This window comes from Orcinus orca, chromosome 3, assembly GCF_937001465.1.
Source record: "Orcinus orca chromosome 3, mOrcOrc1.1, whole genome shotgun sequence".
In the NCBI taxonomy this organism is placed as follows: domain Eukaryota; kingdom Metazoa; phylum Chordata; class Mammalia; order Artiodactyla; family Delphinidae; genus Orcinus; species Orcinus orca.
In genome coordinates this window covers 902,201-915,908 of record NC_064561.1, presented here as the reverse complement: position 1 = coordinate 915,908, position 13,708 = coordinate 902,201, and the positions used below count along the sequence as shown (strand labels likewise).

The following is a 13,708-nucleotide window of genomic DNA, read 5'->3' as shown; positions in this document are numbered from 1 at the left end:
AGACCCTGTGCCCAAGAAGCCCCGCCCCCTGGAGCCCAGCGGACAGAAGGTGAGATAAGGCTGGTCCAGATGAGCTTTACTGAGCCCTCCCTAGCAGGCCAGGTGTTTCAGCCGCCAGCAGTGCTGCAGGTAGTGGAATCCGTGTCTGTGGTGGGGCCAGATGCACATGACTTCAGTGCTGGACTCGAATTGGCAGGAGACAGGCAGCTTGGGCACCGAGGTGCTGCTGGTGGCTTTAGTTATGGGCCGTTTCTGATGCCGTCTGCTGGACTTGGGGGCTGAGGCCTCTGGTCCATCGGGGGTCTTGTTGGGGGGCTGAGGGGGGATGGTGATGCCACTGGAAGACTGCACAAGGTGGGGTCCCTGGCTGGAGGAGGTGCTGGGACGCTGTGCAGAGCCTGAGGACTGGTGGGCCGTCTGGGAAGGGCCAGAGGAAGTGATGGAGGGCGGGGCGCGCTGCTGGCCGTGGACCTGGGGCTGTCGGGGGGACTGGGACTGCCCGGGAGCCTGGGGCTGCCCTGGGGCCTGGGGCTGGCTGGAGGAGTTGGCTCGAGACAGAAGCCCACCCCGGAGCTTGCTGGGCAGCTGGGTGCCATTGGCAGAGCCAGTGGCAGGGGATTGAGGCTGGGAGTGGCCCAAGTTGGTGGAGCTCCTGAGGGCTGGCTTGCTTGGGGACGAGGGGCTGGTGGTGGACTCCACTGGGGAGTCGGCTGGGGAATCCACGGAGGACTTGGAGTGTAACGCGTCCTCCAGCTGGCCGGCCGGCTTTTCTGCACAGGGGCTGGGCAGGGACTTCACCTGTTCTTCGGGAGCTGAGTCACGCTTGCTTTGACTGTGGAGAGAGCGCCCTGAGGGTGAGTGAGGCGGGTCTGGCTGTGTCCAGGGGCCCAAGGGCTGCGCTAAGCCGGTGGAGACTGGGTCAGAGGCTGCTGGGGACTGCCGGGGGCCAGCTTCACTTGAGTGGCCAACAGCCGGCCTTGGCAGGGAGAGAGGCAGGTGCCGGCACTCACACACACACGCATGCACACACGCACGTGCGCACACACGTGTGGGCCCTCCCTACCTCCCAGGGGCGGGCATTACGTACAGTCGGCTCCGAGGGCAGTGAGGGGCCCACTGCCGCAGCCGCCGGGGTGATGAGAGCCCGGCTGCGGGCCAGGGCCTGCAGGACTGGTTCCGGAGAGCGTAGGAGACAGAGGCGGACAGTGAGAGGGGAAGATTTAGCGAGCACCCAGCGGAGGCGGTCCAGACGCCAGACAGAGCCCAGTCAGAGTCAGGAGGACAGCAGGCAGGAATGAAGGTGAGTAGGGCAGGGGGAGCCGGGAGACAGACAGACAGACAGAGACCGGAGAGACAGACACCCCTCGCCCTGCGAGCACGCACTGTCCCTCGTTATGCCGGCCGCCACGTCCAGGGTCCGCCCGCTGAGGTCACTCGCGATGCTGTCCACGGCCTCGTGATACTTTAGAAACAGTGGACGTATGACGCGATGATACAGCACGAGAGCCCCGTTCCAGGGGCCAGGAGCCATGCAGAACAACAGGAAGGCGCACTGCGGACACAGGGCAGGAGTTCCACTTGGCCCCCACTCTGTGCCTCGGGTTGGGGGGGGTCTCCTCCATCAGATGCTGGGCTGGGGTGGACCTGGCCACACTCATCAGACACCTCTGTGGATGGGCCTGGCCTCCGCATCAGACACCCCTGGGGATGGGCCTGGCCTACCCCGTCAGACACCCCTGGGTACCCGCTCCTGGGAACCCCAGCCACCACGGTGTGTCCCGGGTGGTGCCCACCTTGCCCGCGTAGTAGAAAGGGAACCAGGACAGAAGTAGATCGCTGAAGAACTCGGCCAGCCCAAACAGGCCGTACACCACCCAGTAGGTAAGCCACACAGTGTCGTCTTCTTTGCTTGGGCTTTCGATAGCTTTGATCCTGGGGGAGGCAAGGCAGGGTCAGGGGCTGCTCAGAGCCCCAGACGCCCCTCCCCGCGCCCCCAAACCAGCGGGCACTCACGAAGCATATGCGGGGTATGCAAAGCCGATGAGATTGCACAGCAGAGACGCCCCGTACCCGAACAGAAGATACAGGCTTAGCAGAGCGGCGGCTCCTGCGGAGAGGGGGCTGGGTGTGGGCTGCACGTGCTGAGCCCAGTCTCCAGAGCCCCCTTGGCCTGGCCCATGCAGCCTGCATCCATCACTCCTCCCAGAAGCCTCGGCGGCCCCTCTAGGAGGGGTTATTGCCCTGCAGCACCTGGGCAACCCTCATCGTGGCCCTGAACCCCACTAACATGTCAGTTTCCACCGTGGGACTGTGAGCTCCCCAAGGGCAGGCCGGCACCTTAGGACTGGTCTGTACTGAGTGGCTGCCCCGTGTTTGTTGAATGAATATGTGATCTCTGCAATTATAACCACCTCACTCTGGGTCCTATAGGAGGAGCTGAGCACAAGAGGCTAGAGTTTGAATATAAGTAAATGGGAGAAAAACCGAGGCATGATTCCTGGAGAGCGGAGAAAGGCAACAATTTCTAACTTTTTTCTTAGTCCAGGGTCTCTTCCCCTCACCACTGCTGACTCTGGGGCGGGGGGAACCACCCTGGGCACTGCATCTGGGGTGTGGAGCAGCATCCCTGGTCCCCACCCACTTGATGCCAGGAGCCCCCCACAGTCGTGACCATCAGATGTCCCCAGACATCGACCGGTGTCTCCTGGGGGCTGCACGGCCCCCTCTGAGAGCCCTTGTCTTAGTGGGAGGATGCAAAGCGCCGTATTGAGAGTCCCCCTGACTGAGGAGGGCTCTCACCCACTATGAGACACCTAGCAAGTGTCTCTCTGCTTGCAGCCTCAGTTTCCCCAACTGTCAGTGGGGCGGGTAGTGGCCCTGTCTCCTAGGGCTGCTGTGGAGTTAGCTAAACAAGACTCAGTAGAAGGGACCCCGCCCTACACGTCTAGGGAACCCCTTCCGGTGGCCCAAGCACACTCCCAGCAATGAGGGCTCAGAGGAGAACGGTGTGGGGGATGGGGGCCAGGAGCGTTAGCCACTCTGAAATCATAATGGTCGCTGCTGCATTTATGAAGCGCTTCTTGTGTGCAGGTCTCTGTCCCTCCCTGCTCTGTCTCATTCAACAGCCAGGACGAAACAGAAGCTGGCGGTGGGGGTGGCGGAAGAGGCTCATGCTCATCACTCGGGGAGCCTCTGGCTCCTGGGAGCATTTACAGCCTCTTCCTCCACCTCCAGGCTGTTATCTGCAGAGAGAGACAGAAGCCACTAGTGGACCAAAGGGCAGAGTTCTCTCCACCCTCCCCTCCATCTGCATTAGCCTTTATCCTGGGGGTCTGGGGTCAGGAGAGGGAGGGGAATCCCCAGCTGGCCCTAGGAGGCCTGGTCACTGCCTCTTCTGGGTTTCCTCCTCAGTTACCTGGGAGGGGGTATTTTGGCTGTCTCAGGCCGGTGGGGCCCAAGGGTTCCGACATCTGGGAGAGGGGGGTGGGGGAAATGGCACCCCTTCCCTGGCAATTGCTGCTAGTTGGGGAGAAGCAGCTCTCCCAGGGCCCCTCTCCGCTCAATCCCTATTCCTGCAGCCTCAGCAAAGGGAGGATGACCTTGGACATGGGCGGGGACAGTCCAATCAGCAGCATACGGGGCTGGGGTGGGGTGGGGGTGGATGCTCCAGACAGGGCAGACAGCAGGGGCAGCCTCCCACTCCAGGCCTCGGTTTCCTCCCTGTGACCCCCCAGCCTACCCAGCAGGCCCCTCCCAACAGGCCCCTCCCCTGTGTTCTATGACCTAAATTCCCCGCCCACTGGTATCAGGGATGTTGAAAAACAGGCAGGAGGTCAAGGGCTTGCTCTCAGGGGCAGGTCCCTGGCTGACCCGACACAGATTGGGCACTAGGAAGCTGGGGGGACAGGTTTTGGACCTTCCTTGGGCTGTCTGGCATGGGAATCCCCCAGCTGGCAGGGAAATGGGAGGAAAGGGGACTCTAAGGATCTGTACACAGGGCTCAAAACACGTGGCATGTCCTCAGCCAGAGCTGCCCCCCAGTGTCCGAACAAAGTGTCCTGTGATTCATTCCAGGGGGGCTTCCTGGAAGAGGTGGCAGAGGGCAGTCGGGTCTGAAGCACCAAAAAAGAGGGGAGGCACTTAAGGGACACTTACTGGACAGTTTCAGAGGGTGGCAGGGGCCACCCAAGGTCATTGAGGAAGAAAGGCAGAGGAGGGACTGGAATGGAAGTGACAATTGGGGTGGCTGGACCTCCCTCTCCGTGGGCCCCATCCAACCCTTCTTCAACCCCACCACAGCAGTCAAACAACCCAACTCCGGACGGGGGAGGGGAGAGGGCAGGCCAAGGGCAGGGGTAGCGGGTGATATTAGCAGGAAAACAACCTGAGGGGAGGTGGGAGTGACCCTTCCCCTCCATGTCTGGAGCATCCCCTGGGAAAACGGGAAGATCTCTACACTTGCTTCCATGCTGGAGTCCATCCGGGAAGAGGGTGGCAAGACTGGCAGGGCACTGGCTGCCTACCTGCCCCGTCCTCCCCGGGGGCCAGTAGGACAACTGGAAGAACCGGACTTCTGCCTGGCGGGCACCCAGGGCCCGGAGGGAGGGAGCAGAGGACGGCTGCGGGGCCGAGAGAGGGGGTGGTCCTCGACCGAGGTCGCACAGCGGGGGCGGGGAGGGGCTGCAGGTAGACCCAAGGTCCCGGTCCACGACCCTACCCAGAATCGCAGTCTCCTTCCTGAACTGTGGGCGCGCCCCGCCGCCTGAGCTGGACCCCGCAGCCGGAGCTGGCCGGAGGGTGCAGGTCCGAGGCCCCGGTAGCCCACGGCCTCAGTGTGCCCGTCGGCGAAATGGGGCGGCGGCCCCGAGAGCCCCCCCGACGGCTCACCCGCGGCCAAGTACCGCTTGTCGACACCGGTCTTGGCTTCGAGCGCCCCTAGCGCTTCGGTGGCCAAATTCCTCTGTTCCAGAAAGCTCTCGAAGCGCTGGCGCAGGCCATCCATGGCACCGGCGGGCCCGGGGCTGGCAGCTTGAACTTGACCGCCACCCCGTGCACCTGCCGTAGAGCCTGCGCGCTGCCTTCCGTCCACGCGAGCCGCGCCGCCGGACCCCGGGGCCACTCTCCGCCCCCGGGCTGGTCTCCGCCCCCGGGCTGGTCTCCGCCCCCGGGCTGGTCTCCGCCCCCGGGCTGGTCTCCGCCTCCTGTCCCCCTCTCTGGCCAATGGGAGAGCAGGGAGGACAAAGGAGGTGGGGCCTGCCCCGTCTCCTCCGCCGCATTGCCCCAGGGCTGGCCGCGGCTGCCGCAGCCGCCCCTTTGGAGGAAGGGGGCGGGGCGCGGGGGCTGAGGACGCCGATTGGCCCAGCGGTAGCGGGACGTAACTGATTGGAGGGGCGGGGTCATGGCCGGGGATTATTCGCTGAGCCGTTGTGGGTGGAGCTGGGTGAGGAGAGAAGAGTGCTGGGGAGGCGGAGCTGGTGGGAGGGGCTGGAGAAAGGCCAGAGCTGATTGGAGAAACGAGAAGAGATTTATTAGCAAAAACAGGGAGGGGGCGGGGCTGAACGTAAAGGAGGAGGGACGGAATCTGAAAGGCAGGGTGGGGCGGAGCTAAGATGAGGAGGTGGGACTTATTCGAAAGAGCAATTCTGGTTGGACCAGGGAGGAGGCAAGGCTTATTCTAAGGGAAGTGGTTGTATAGGAAAGTAGGCGGGGCAAAATAAGGGGCGGGGTCAATTATAGCAACAGTGAACCCGCACCTCTGGGTCAGAAGAATTGGTGAATCATTGTACAAATGGGGAGACTGAGGCTCCAGAGGGTTCGAGTCTGCGGAAGAATAGGGTGGGCATGCCTCTCCCCCACCCTGCTGTCAGATCTTCGCGCCCATCAAGTTGGGGAGCTGCAAGGCCCCCTGGGAGTTGAAGGCTTTCAGGGGTTGCTATGGCGCCGGGGGCGGGGCGGGCGCTTGGGCCATCTCGGCGGTTTGGCCAAGAGGAGGGGCTTTTCTGAGGCCACGCCCCCGCCGGCATGCGGCCCGCCCGGAGTGCGCTCTGGCTGCGCCTGACCTTGGCCTTGGGCCTGGCACTCGTTGGCCCCATGGCTGTGGGTTGGGCCTCACCCCGGGCTCCCATCTATGTCAGCAGCTGGGCCGTGCGGGTGTCCCAGGGTTACCAGGAAATCGAGCGCCTGGCGCGCAAATTCGGCTTCGTCAACCTGGGGCCGGTGGGTGGGACCCGGACTGACGGGAGGGGGCGAGGGCTGGACGACCCCAGACCCCGGCAGATGAGAGGGTACCTCGCTAGGTTCCCCAGATATCAAGGACCCCCCAGCTCACTACTGCCTAGACCATCTCCAGATCCTGGGACCCTCAGAGGGCATCTGAAGCTCCCACCTGGGCACCTGGTTGAGGGAAACATAAGGAAGGGGGGCTGGCCCCTGTCCTGGGAGGGACTCCATCAGGGGTACCAGGTCCCAGCCATGTAGCTGCTCCCCTTTATTCCCAGATCTTCCCTGATGGGCAGTATTTCCATCTGCGGCACCGGGGTGTGGTCCAGCAGTCCCTTACCCCACACTGGGGCCACCGCCTGCGCCTGAAGAAAGACCCCAAGGTGAGCCTGGCCTTGAGGCTGCCTCCTGAGGGATGTCAGCACCTCTCGTTATTCTTGTAATTGTAATAAATGTCTGTGTGACCTTCGGCAAGTCACCAGCTCTCTCTGAGTCTTGGTGTCCATTTGGCCCCCTAGTCTATACAGTGGGGAGTCAAATGGGGAAGATCTGTGCAGAGCACTCACCCCAGGGCAGATGCACTGTCAACAATTTCTTGTCACCTCCCCTTCCCTCCTCTATCTCACCCTGAAAGATCAAAGTTCCCAGGTACCCCATAAAGAGGCTGGGTTGGGGGAGGGGGTGCTGATTGGTAAGGAGGCAAGAAGCATGACAGCTGGAAACCCCACCAGGAGCACTGGGACAGAGAGAAGTGGTTGGTTTGAGACGTGGTTTGCAGGACAGAGGCCAGGATTGGATGTGTGGGACAGAGAGAAATCACGATCTGGAGCTGAGAAAACGGGGAGAAGGTGGCCCTGATTGCTGAGATGGGGACGGGGGAATATGAACCAGGTTGCGGGGGTATTTGGAGCAGAACAAGGAAAATGGGGAAAGGGCAAAGGTCTGAGAAAGGGTGGCCTGGGGCAGGCAGAAGGGCATGTGCAAAGGCCCTGGGGTGAGGCAGCCACTGTGGCTGCAGCAGAGGAAGGCTGCTGGGGGCCAGACAGGCAGGGGGCCTTGTGGGCTTTGGAGAGGTGTTGGACAGGCACGGGTTTCACAGAGAGGGTTCCACAGAGAGTAATGCTGCAGTGTGCCAAGAATGGGCTGTAGAGAGGCAGCAGGGCAGGGCTGCTGGAAGACCAGGGAGGAGGTGGGTGTGGCCATACAGGGGTGTCCTGCACCAGGGAGGGTGCGGTTGAGAGAAGTGAATACTGCAAGGGGATAAGGGCATGTCTTGGGGAGAGGGATTCTAGAGCAGGGATGGGGACGGGGGCAGGGGTGGGACCCCAGGAGCCGCAGCCACCCTGAATAGCAGCCACCACATGTCTGTGGGCCACAGGGGATGGGTGCTCTGAGGGCTTCAGTCCCCTCCAGAGGCAGAGCACAGGCACACGGGGACCCCCAAGAGCAGCCCCAGCAAACACGGGGTCCCTGGCCCCATCGCACACCATGTGGGCCCCAGGACAAGTAGGTGACAGCCCAGACACATTAAGTCTCAGCCCCACACCGCTGACCCTTGGCAGATCCAGGGAAGAGGCCGATGCCAGACCCTGGAAGCAGATTTGGGCCCTTTGACCAGGAATTGGTGGAAGGGCTGAGGGCCAGGGCCCTCTAAAGCAGCCTGGTGTGAGGGCAGGAAGCTGGGAGGAGGGTGGGCTGCTCGTGGGTCCAGCCTCTCCCATGGTGTGGTCTCCCCACCCCCAGGTGCAGTGGCTCCAGCAGCAGACGGTGCAGCGGCGGGTGAAACGCTCCTTGGTGGTGCCCACGGACCCCTGGTTCTCCAAGCAGTGGTACATGGTGAGCTGGCCAGGCTGGACGGCGGGGCCAGGCCAGGCCAGAGCCCCACTGACCCCGGCCCCGCCTTGCACAGAACAAGGAGATGCAGCCGGACCTGAACATCCTGCAGGTCTGGAGCCAGGGGCTTTCTGGCCAGGGCATCGTGGTTTCTGTCCTGGACGACGGCATCGAGAAGGACCACCCAGACCTCTGGGCCAACTATGTGAGCCTGTGGGGCTTGGGTGGGGGCTGCCCCAGGTCCCACGGCTGGTCGCAGCCCCTCATGTCTCCACCCCCCAGGACCCCCTAGCCAGCTACGACTTCAATGACTATGACCCGGACCCCCAGCCGCGATACACATCCAGCGATGAGAACCGGTGAGCCCAGCATCCCACAGGGCATGGGGGCAGCCCCCACTACCCTACGAGGGGCCAAGGGGCTGTGACGGGCACCTGTCTCTGTCCTGGCGCCAGGCATGGGACCCGCTGTGCTGGGGAAGTGGCAGCGACGGCAAACAACAGGTTCTGTGGTGCTGGCGTCGCCTACAATGCCCGAATTGGAGGTACTCAGGCCAGGAGGGTGGTGGGGCGCCTCTTGGCCCCACACTAGCCACTGGGCCATGTCAGGGCCCCAGGCTAAGGGTCGGGGAGAGCTGAAACCCCCACAGACACCTCCATCCCCAGGGCGGGGAGAGTGCGGGGCGCAGGCGGGGTGTTCACCAAGGCCGCCTGTGCAGGGGTGCGCATGCTGGACGGCACCATCACTGACGTGATCGAGGCCCAGTCGCTGAGCCTGCAGCCGCAGCACATCCACATCTACAGCGCCAGCTGGGGCCCCGAGGACGACGGCCGCACAGTGGACGGCCCGGGCATCCTCACCCGAGAGGCCTTCAGGCGCGGCGTGACCAAGGTGAGCTGGTATGGGGCACGGAGGGCCTGGGCCAGCATGCAAGGCCCACACCCCGTCCCCGTCTCTGGCCTGGTTCTCCATCTGCAGGGCCGAGGCGGGCTGGGCACCCTTTTCATCTGGGCGTCGGGCAACGGCGGCCTGCACTATGACAACTGCAACTGTGACGGCTACACCAACAGCATCCACACGCTCTCGGTGGGCAGCACCACCCAGCAGGGCCGCGTGCCCTGGTACAGCGAGGCCTGCGCCTCCACGCTCACCACTACCTACAGCAGTGGCATTGCTGCCAACCCCCAAATCGTGAGCGCCCGCCCCACCCGGTGCCCTGCCTTCCCTCCTGTCCCCTACCTTGCCTCTTCCCAGGGCTGCCCGGTTCACGTCTGACACATAGACTGGGGTTCAGGGACCAGGCCCCACGGTTGGCGCCCCTTCACATGCCCTCGTGTCTCCCAGGCAGGGCTGGCAGCTGGGCGGCTGTGTTCACGGCCCCAGACATGCTGTCGTGCTCTGAGGTGCCTCTTCCTTGGAGCACTTGGGCCGTTTTGAACAAGGGCTGGGTTTTCCTGTGCACCAGGCGACTGAGTCCCTCTCTGTGCACCCAGGTCACAACAGACCTGCACCACCGGTGCACGGACAAGCACACGGGCACCTCGGCCTCCGCCCCGCTGGCTGCGGGCATGATCGCCCTGGCTCTGGAGGCCAAGTAGGTGATGGAGGGGTCCTGCCTACTGCCGGAGCTCCCCAGTGTGGCCCCGGCTCACCCTCCCTCACCCACCCCCAGCCCGTTCTTGACGTGGAGGGACATGCAGCATCTGGTGGTCCGGGCGTCCAGGCCAGCGCAGCTCCAGGCCGAGGACTGGAGGACCAACGGCGTGGGGCGCCAAGGTGCGGCAGAACGGGCGGGGTTGGGGACGCCACGCCCACAGGGCGATGACCACGCCCCTCCACACAGTGAGCCACCACTACGGCTACGGGCTGCTGGACGCCGGGCTGCTGGTGGACTTGGCTCGCTCGTGGCTGCCCACACAGCCCCAGAGGAAATGCATCATCCGCATCGTGCACACCCCCACGTGAGCGCCCTCCTCTGCCCCCTGCACGCCCGCATCTAACCCCAGCCACGTCCCCACTGCCACGTCCCCAGACCTCTCCCCCCACCCTGGTGGGTGGACACGTGGAGGCAGGCCCCGAGGTCTCAGTTCACCCATCTGTACAAGGAAAGGGCAGGATCCGAGCCCAGACCCTGCCTGCTGGCCGCCCATCTCCCAGCAGGCCAGCAGGAGGGGCCCTCACCTCACGTGCTGCAGCCCCCAGCCCCATCTTGCGGGTGATGCACGTGAGGAAGAACGTGTCGGCCTGCTTCGGCCACGCCAACTACATCCGCTCGCTGGAGCACGTGCAGGTGCAGCTGTCCCTGTCCTACAGCCGCCGTGGGGACTTGGAGATCTCGCTCACCAGCCCCATGGGCACCCGCTCCACGCTTGTGGCCATCAGGTGCGGGGGCAGGGGACCGGGCCACAAACTCTCTTTCCTGAGTAACCCCACGAGGAGGAGACAAGTGCCCCGTGGGGTCAGGCGGGCTGGACCCCACCCCTTGGCATCACAGACACTTACTGTGCTCGCGGCTGCTCAGGACTCTGGTTGTGAAGCCCCCCTCATCCCCCTGCCTGCCTGTCTGTCCCAGACCCTTTGACGTCAGTGGCCAAGGCTACAACAACTGGATCTTCATGTCCACCCACTTCTGGGACGAGGACCCGCGCGGCTTGTGGACCCTGGTCCTGGAGAACAAGGGCTACTATTTCAACACAGGTGAGAGCCGGGCACAGGCTGGGGCTCGAGCCCCACCTGCCCCATGCTCTGGAGCTGGCGGCCTCCTTACTGCCCCCAAGCCCAAGGCACAAGGCTCCCGCTGGTGTCCTCTGAGAGACTGAGCACACAGGGCTGGCATGTAATTGGTGTCCGGTTACCAGTGCACAGTAGGGGTTCAGGTATTAGGGGCAGGAGGTATCCAGTTGCCAGCGCTTAGAGGGTACTGGGCGACCCTGGGCACCATCTGAGTCTGGGGATCCGGGGAGGGTGTGGGCCCAGAATGTCAGGACGAGGCTGCCGACAGCCTTTCCCTCTTCTCCCCGTGCCCACCACGACCCCTGCCCAGGGACGCTGTACCACTACACGCTGCTGCTCTATGGGACAGCCGAGGACATGACGGCGCGGCCCTCGGGCCCCCAGGGGACCAGCAGCGCGTGTGTGCAGCGGGACACAGAGGGGCCGTGCCAGGGTGAGTGCCCGGTGCCGCATGGCCCACCTGCTGGGAGGCGGCAGGTGGGCAGCGTGCGTGTGCGGCCTGGGACAGGGGACGGGCGGGCCGGGGCAGCAGGTCGTGGCCTCACAGCCCGGTGGACGTGTCCCTCCCTCGTGCAGAATGCCAGAGCCCGGCCTACCTCCTGGGCCACCTCTGCCTCACCTACTGCCCACCGAGGTACTTCAACCACACCCAGCAGGCGGTGACGGCTGAACCTGGGCGCCCAGCCGCGCCTGCCCTGCGGGTCTGCTCCAGCTGCCACCCGTCCTGTTACACCTGCCGCGGCAGCTCCCCGCTGGACTGTACCGCTTGCCCCCCGCCGTCCATGCTGGACGCGCAGCGGGGCTCCTGCTCGGGACCCGACCCCCCTGAGGGCCCCCCCCAGCCCACTGCGACCGCCTGCCCCTGCCGCCACGGCCCGGCCCAGGCCGTGGTGCTGGCCCTGTTGGCCGTGGCCTTCGGGAGCCCCCTCCTCTGCCGCATCCTCCTTGTAGGCTGCCCGCCACCATGGGTGGGACCCCCCGGAGCAGGGGGCCACTCCCATCACCACTCCAGACCCCGCTGCAAGCTGGAACCCAGGGCTGGTTGACAAGGACAGCTAGCGTGCGCCTCCACCCAGGTCCCTGGTGGGCACCGCTGCCCTGCTGTCCAGACGGGCGCCCTGTGGGAACCTGCCCCGGCAAGGCCCTGGCTGCCACCGAGGCCGTGGGCCAGGGGCGGCTGCGTGGGACCCTGCACCCCGGACTTGGCAGGTCCAGGTGAAAGAGGGGGAGAGAGAGAGAGAAGTCTCGTTGCACAGTTTGGGTAGGGAGAGGGTAGGATGGGGCAGAGCCCGGCAGTGACCACCATCCCTTCCCTTTCCGGAATGGGGGAAGCAGGAAGGAGAGCAGATGACACCGTCCAGGGTCTCGGGTACCACGTGCGACCTCAGAGTTTGCAAATAAAGGTTGAATAGGAGGTGCAAGTCTGTGGGCTCCTTTGGGGCACCGGTCCCTTCTCCATGGAATGATTGTGGGAGTCCCCTGCGTATCATGTGGAATCTGCCTTCCCCGGGGCGTCTGTCCCTGGAGAAGGGGTCAGCTGGGGTTCTGGGGGTGGGGTGGGGTAGTGTCCCAAGTGATACCCACCCGTGTGCTGCAGAGCCTCTGAGGCCCCACGATGCAGCCTGGCCCCCTGTGGCTCTGGCTCCTCTTCCATCTTTTTTTTTTTTTTTTAAATTTATTTTTGGCTGTGTTGGGTCTTTGTTGCTGCGTGTGGGTTTTCTCTAGTTGCGGCAAGTGGGAGCTGCTCTTCATTGCGGCACACGGGCTTCAGTAGTTGTGGCTCACGGGCTCTAGGCACGTGGGCTTCAGTAGTTGTGGCGCACGGGCTTAGTTGCTCCGTGGCATGTAGGATCCTCCTGGACCAGGGCTTGAACCCGTGTCCCCTGCATTGGCAGGCGGGTTCTTAACCACTGCGCCACCAGGGAAACCCTCCTCTTCCATCTTTATGCGTGAGTTTCTCTTTAACGTGGAGAACTAACAGAAGTGCAATTTGCAAAGGACAATTCACCGCAGCTTTCCATCCACTCAGCCTGTCTACCAGCTTCCAGTAATTACACCTTTGTCTATTTTCTGAGGTCGTCGGGAGGCTGAGGGAATTGTGAGCTGGGGTACATTGATCTTACTCCTTCAGGCCTTGACCTCCTCATCTGGAAAATGGGTTCTCCACCTCTCTGGAACAGAAGGAGGATCCTGAGGTGCAGGGGTGTGGGTGTGGGGGTGGGGTAAGGCATGGATGGAGTTAGTAAGGGTCCCTCCTCTGTCCTCACACACACCAGTGGGGTGGGGACATGTTCCTCTTGATTTTCAGAGCGGGGAGGCGATTTCCACAAGGAAGTGGAGGCTGGTTGTGCCTTGACCATGGCCTTCACTTGAACTCCTGGTTTGTTTCAGGAGCCCCAGAGACAGCCCCGGTATCCAGTGGCCCTGGGCCCCTGAGAATCTCCTTGGCCACCAGGCCCAGGTTGGCCAGCCTCAAGCTGTGAAGGGAATGGGGCTCTGTCTAGGGCTGCAGCTGGACCCAATGGAAGCAGGTGGCTAGTGAGGGAGGGGAGAGAGCCAGCTGCTCTCTGAGTCCTGCCCACGGCCCCCAGAGTCCCACCAAGCTCAGCTCCTAGTTCTGAAGTTAGGTCCAGTCTGTGTGTCCAGAAGCACATGGCCTCCCTCTCAGAGCCTCGGTGGCTGCACCCGTGCAACAGCATTAAGCCTGGCACCTGCCTCACCAAATACTCTCAAGGATCCAAAGAGGTAGTTTTCCCGCCTGGCACATAGTAAGTGCCCAAAACATGCCATCTTGGGGCAGCCACTTTGGGAAATAGTTCCACAGACAATTAAACATAGAATTACTGTAGGACTCAGCGATTCTGCTGCCAGGTACGTGCCCAAGAAAACTAAAGACACATTCACACAAAAACCTTTGCAAGGA

General features: G+C 63.3%; 2 protein-coding genes across 6 annotated transcripts; one reads left to right on the top strand and one right to left on the bottom strand.

Moving 5' to 3' along the window:
• Positions 1–59: 59 nt before the first annotated feature.
• Positions 60–5,362, bottom strand: REEP6 (receptor accessory protein 6). 2 transcript variants are annotated; one of them, XM_049708165.1, is made up of 6 exons: positions 4,888–5,154; positions 2,014–2,107; positions 1,794–1,932; positions 1,384–1,552; positions 1,088–1,170; positions 60–832 (listed from the first exon to the last, which is right to left on the bottom strand). In XM_049708165.1, exons 1-6 carry the CDS (start codon positions 5,000–5,002, stop codon positions 818–820), a joined length of 615 nt encoding a protein of 204 aa, XP_049564122.1. In that variant the 5' UTR covers positions 5,003–5,154; the 3' UTR covers positions 60–817. The 2 variants fall into 2 exon arrangements, with proteins under 2 accessions (XP_049564122.1, XP_049564121.1); XM_049708164.1 differs by lacking the exons at positions 1,088–1,170; positions 1,384–1,552; positions 1,794–1,932; positions 2,014–2,107 and having other exon boundaries at positions 4,888–5,362.
• Positions 5,363–5,887: 525 nt separating this feature from the next.
• Positions 5,888–12,294, top strand: PCSK4 (proprotein convertase subtilisin/kexin type 4). Of its 4 annotated transcripts, none has more exons than XM_049707857.1 (15): positions 5,890–6,216; positions 6,498–6,602; positions 7,969–8,055; positions 8,129–8,257; positions 8,335–8,411; positions 8,508–8,596; positions 8,771–8,943; positions 9,031–9,243; positions 9,546–9,646; positions 9,725–9,828; positions 9,896–10,013; positions 10,213–10,434; positions 10,625–10,749; positions 11,096–11,218; positions 11,362–12,294. In XM_049707857.1, the coding sequence occupies exons 1-15, from the start codon at positions 6,022–6,024 to the stop codon at positions 11,829–11,831; spliced, it is 2,331 nt and encodes a 776-aa protein (XP_049563814.1). In that variant the 5' UTR covers positions 5,890–6,021; the 3' UTR covers positions 11,832–12,294. The 4 variants fall into 4 exon arrangements, with proteins under 4 accessions (XP_049563815.1, XP_049563814.1, XP_004285949.1 ...); XM_004285901.3 differs by having other exon boundaries at positions 7,963–8,055; positions 10,255–10,434; positions 11,362–12,293; XM_049707856.1 differs by having other exon boundaries at positions 7,963–8,055; positions 11,362–12,293.
• The last annotated feature ends 1,414 nt before the right edge of the window (positions 12,295–13,708 follow it).

Bases quoted from the DNA above. Each gene is read 5' to 3' on its own strand.
- REEP6 (XM_049708164.1), bottom strand. From the start codon at position 5,276: ATGCGGCGGAGGAGACGGGGCAGGCCCCACCTCCTTTGTCCTCCCTGC. The intron at 833-4,887 runs GTGAGCCGTCGG...CTCTCTCCACAG, and splicing joins CAAGCGGTACTTGGCCGCGG to TCAAAGCAAGCGTGACTCAG.
- PCSK4 (XM_049707856.1), top strand. From the start codon at position 6,022: ATGCGGCCCGCCCGGAGTGCGCTCTGGCTGCGCCTGACCTTGGCCTTG. The intron at 8,944-9,030 runs GTGAGCTGGTAT...CTCCATCTGCAG, and splicing joins TCAGGCGCGGCGTGACCAAG to GGCCGAGGCGGGCTGGGCAC. The intron at 9,244-9,545 runs GTGAGCGCCCGC...CTGTGCACCCAG, and splicing joins TTGCTGCCAACCCCCAAATC to GTCACAACAGACCTGCACCA.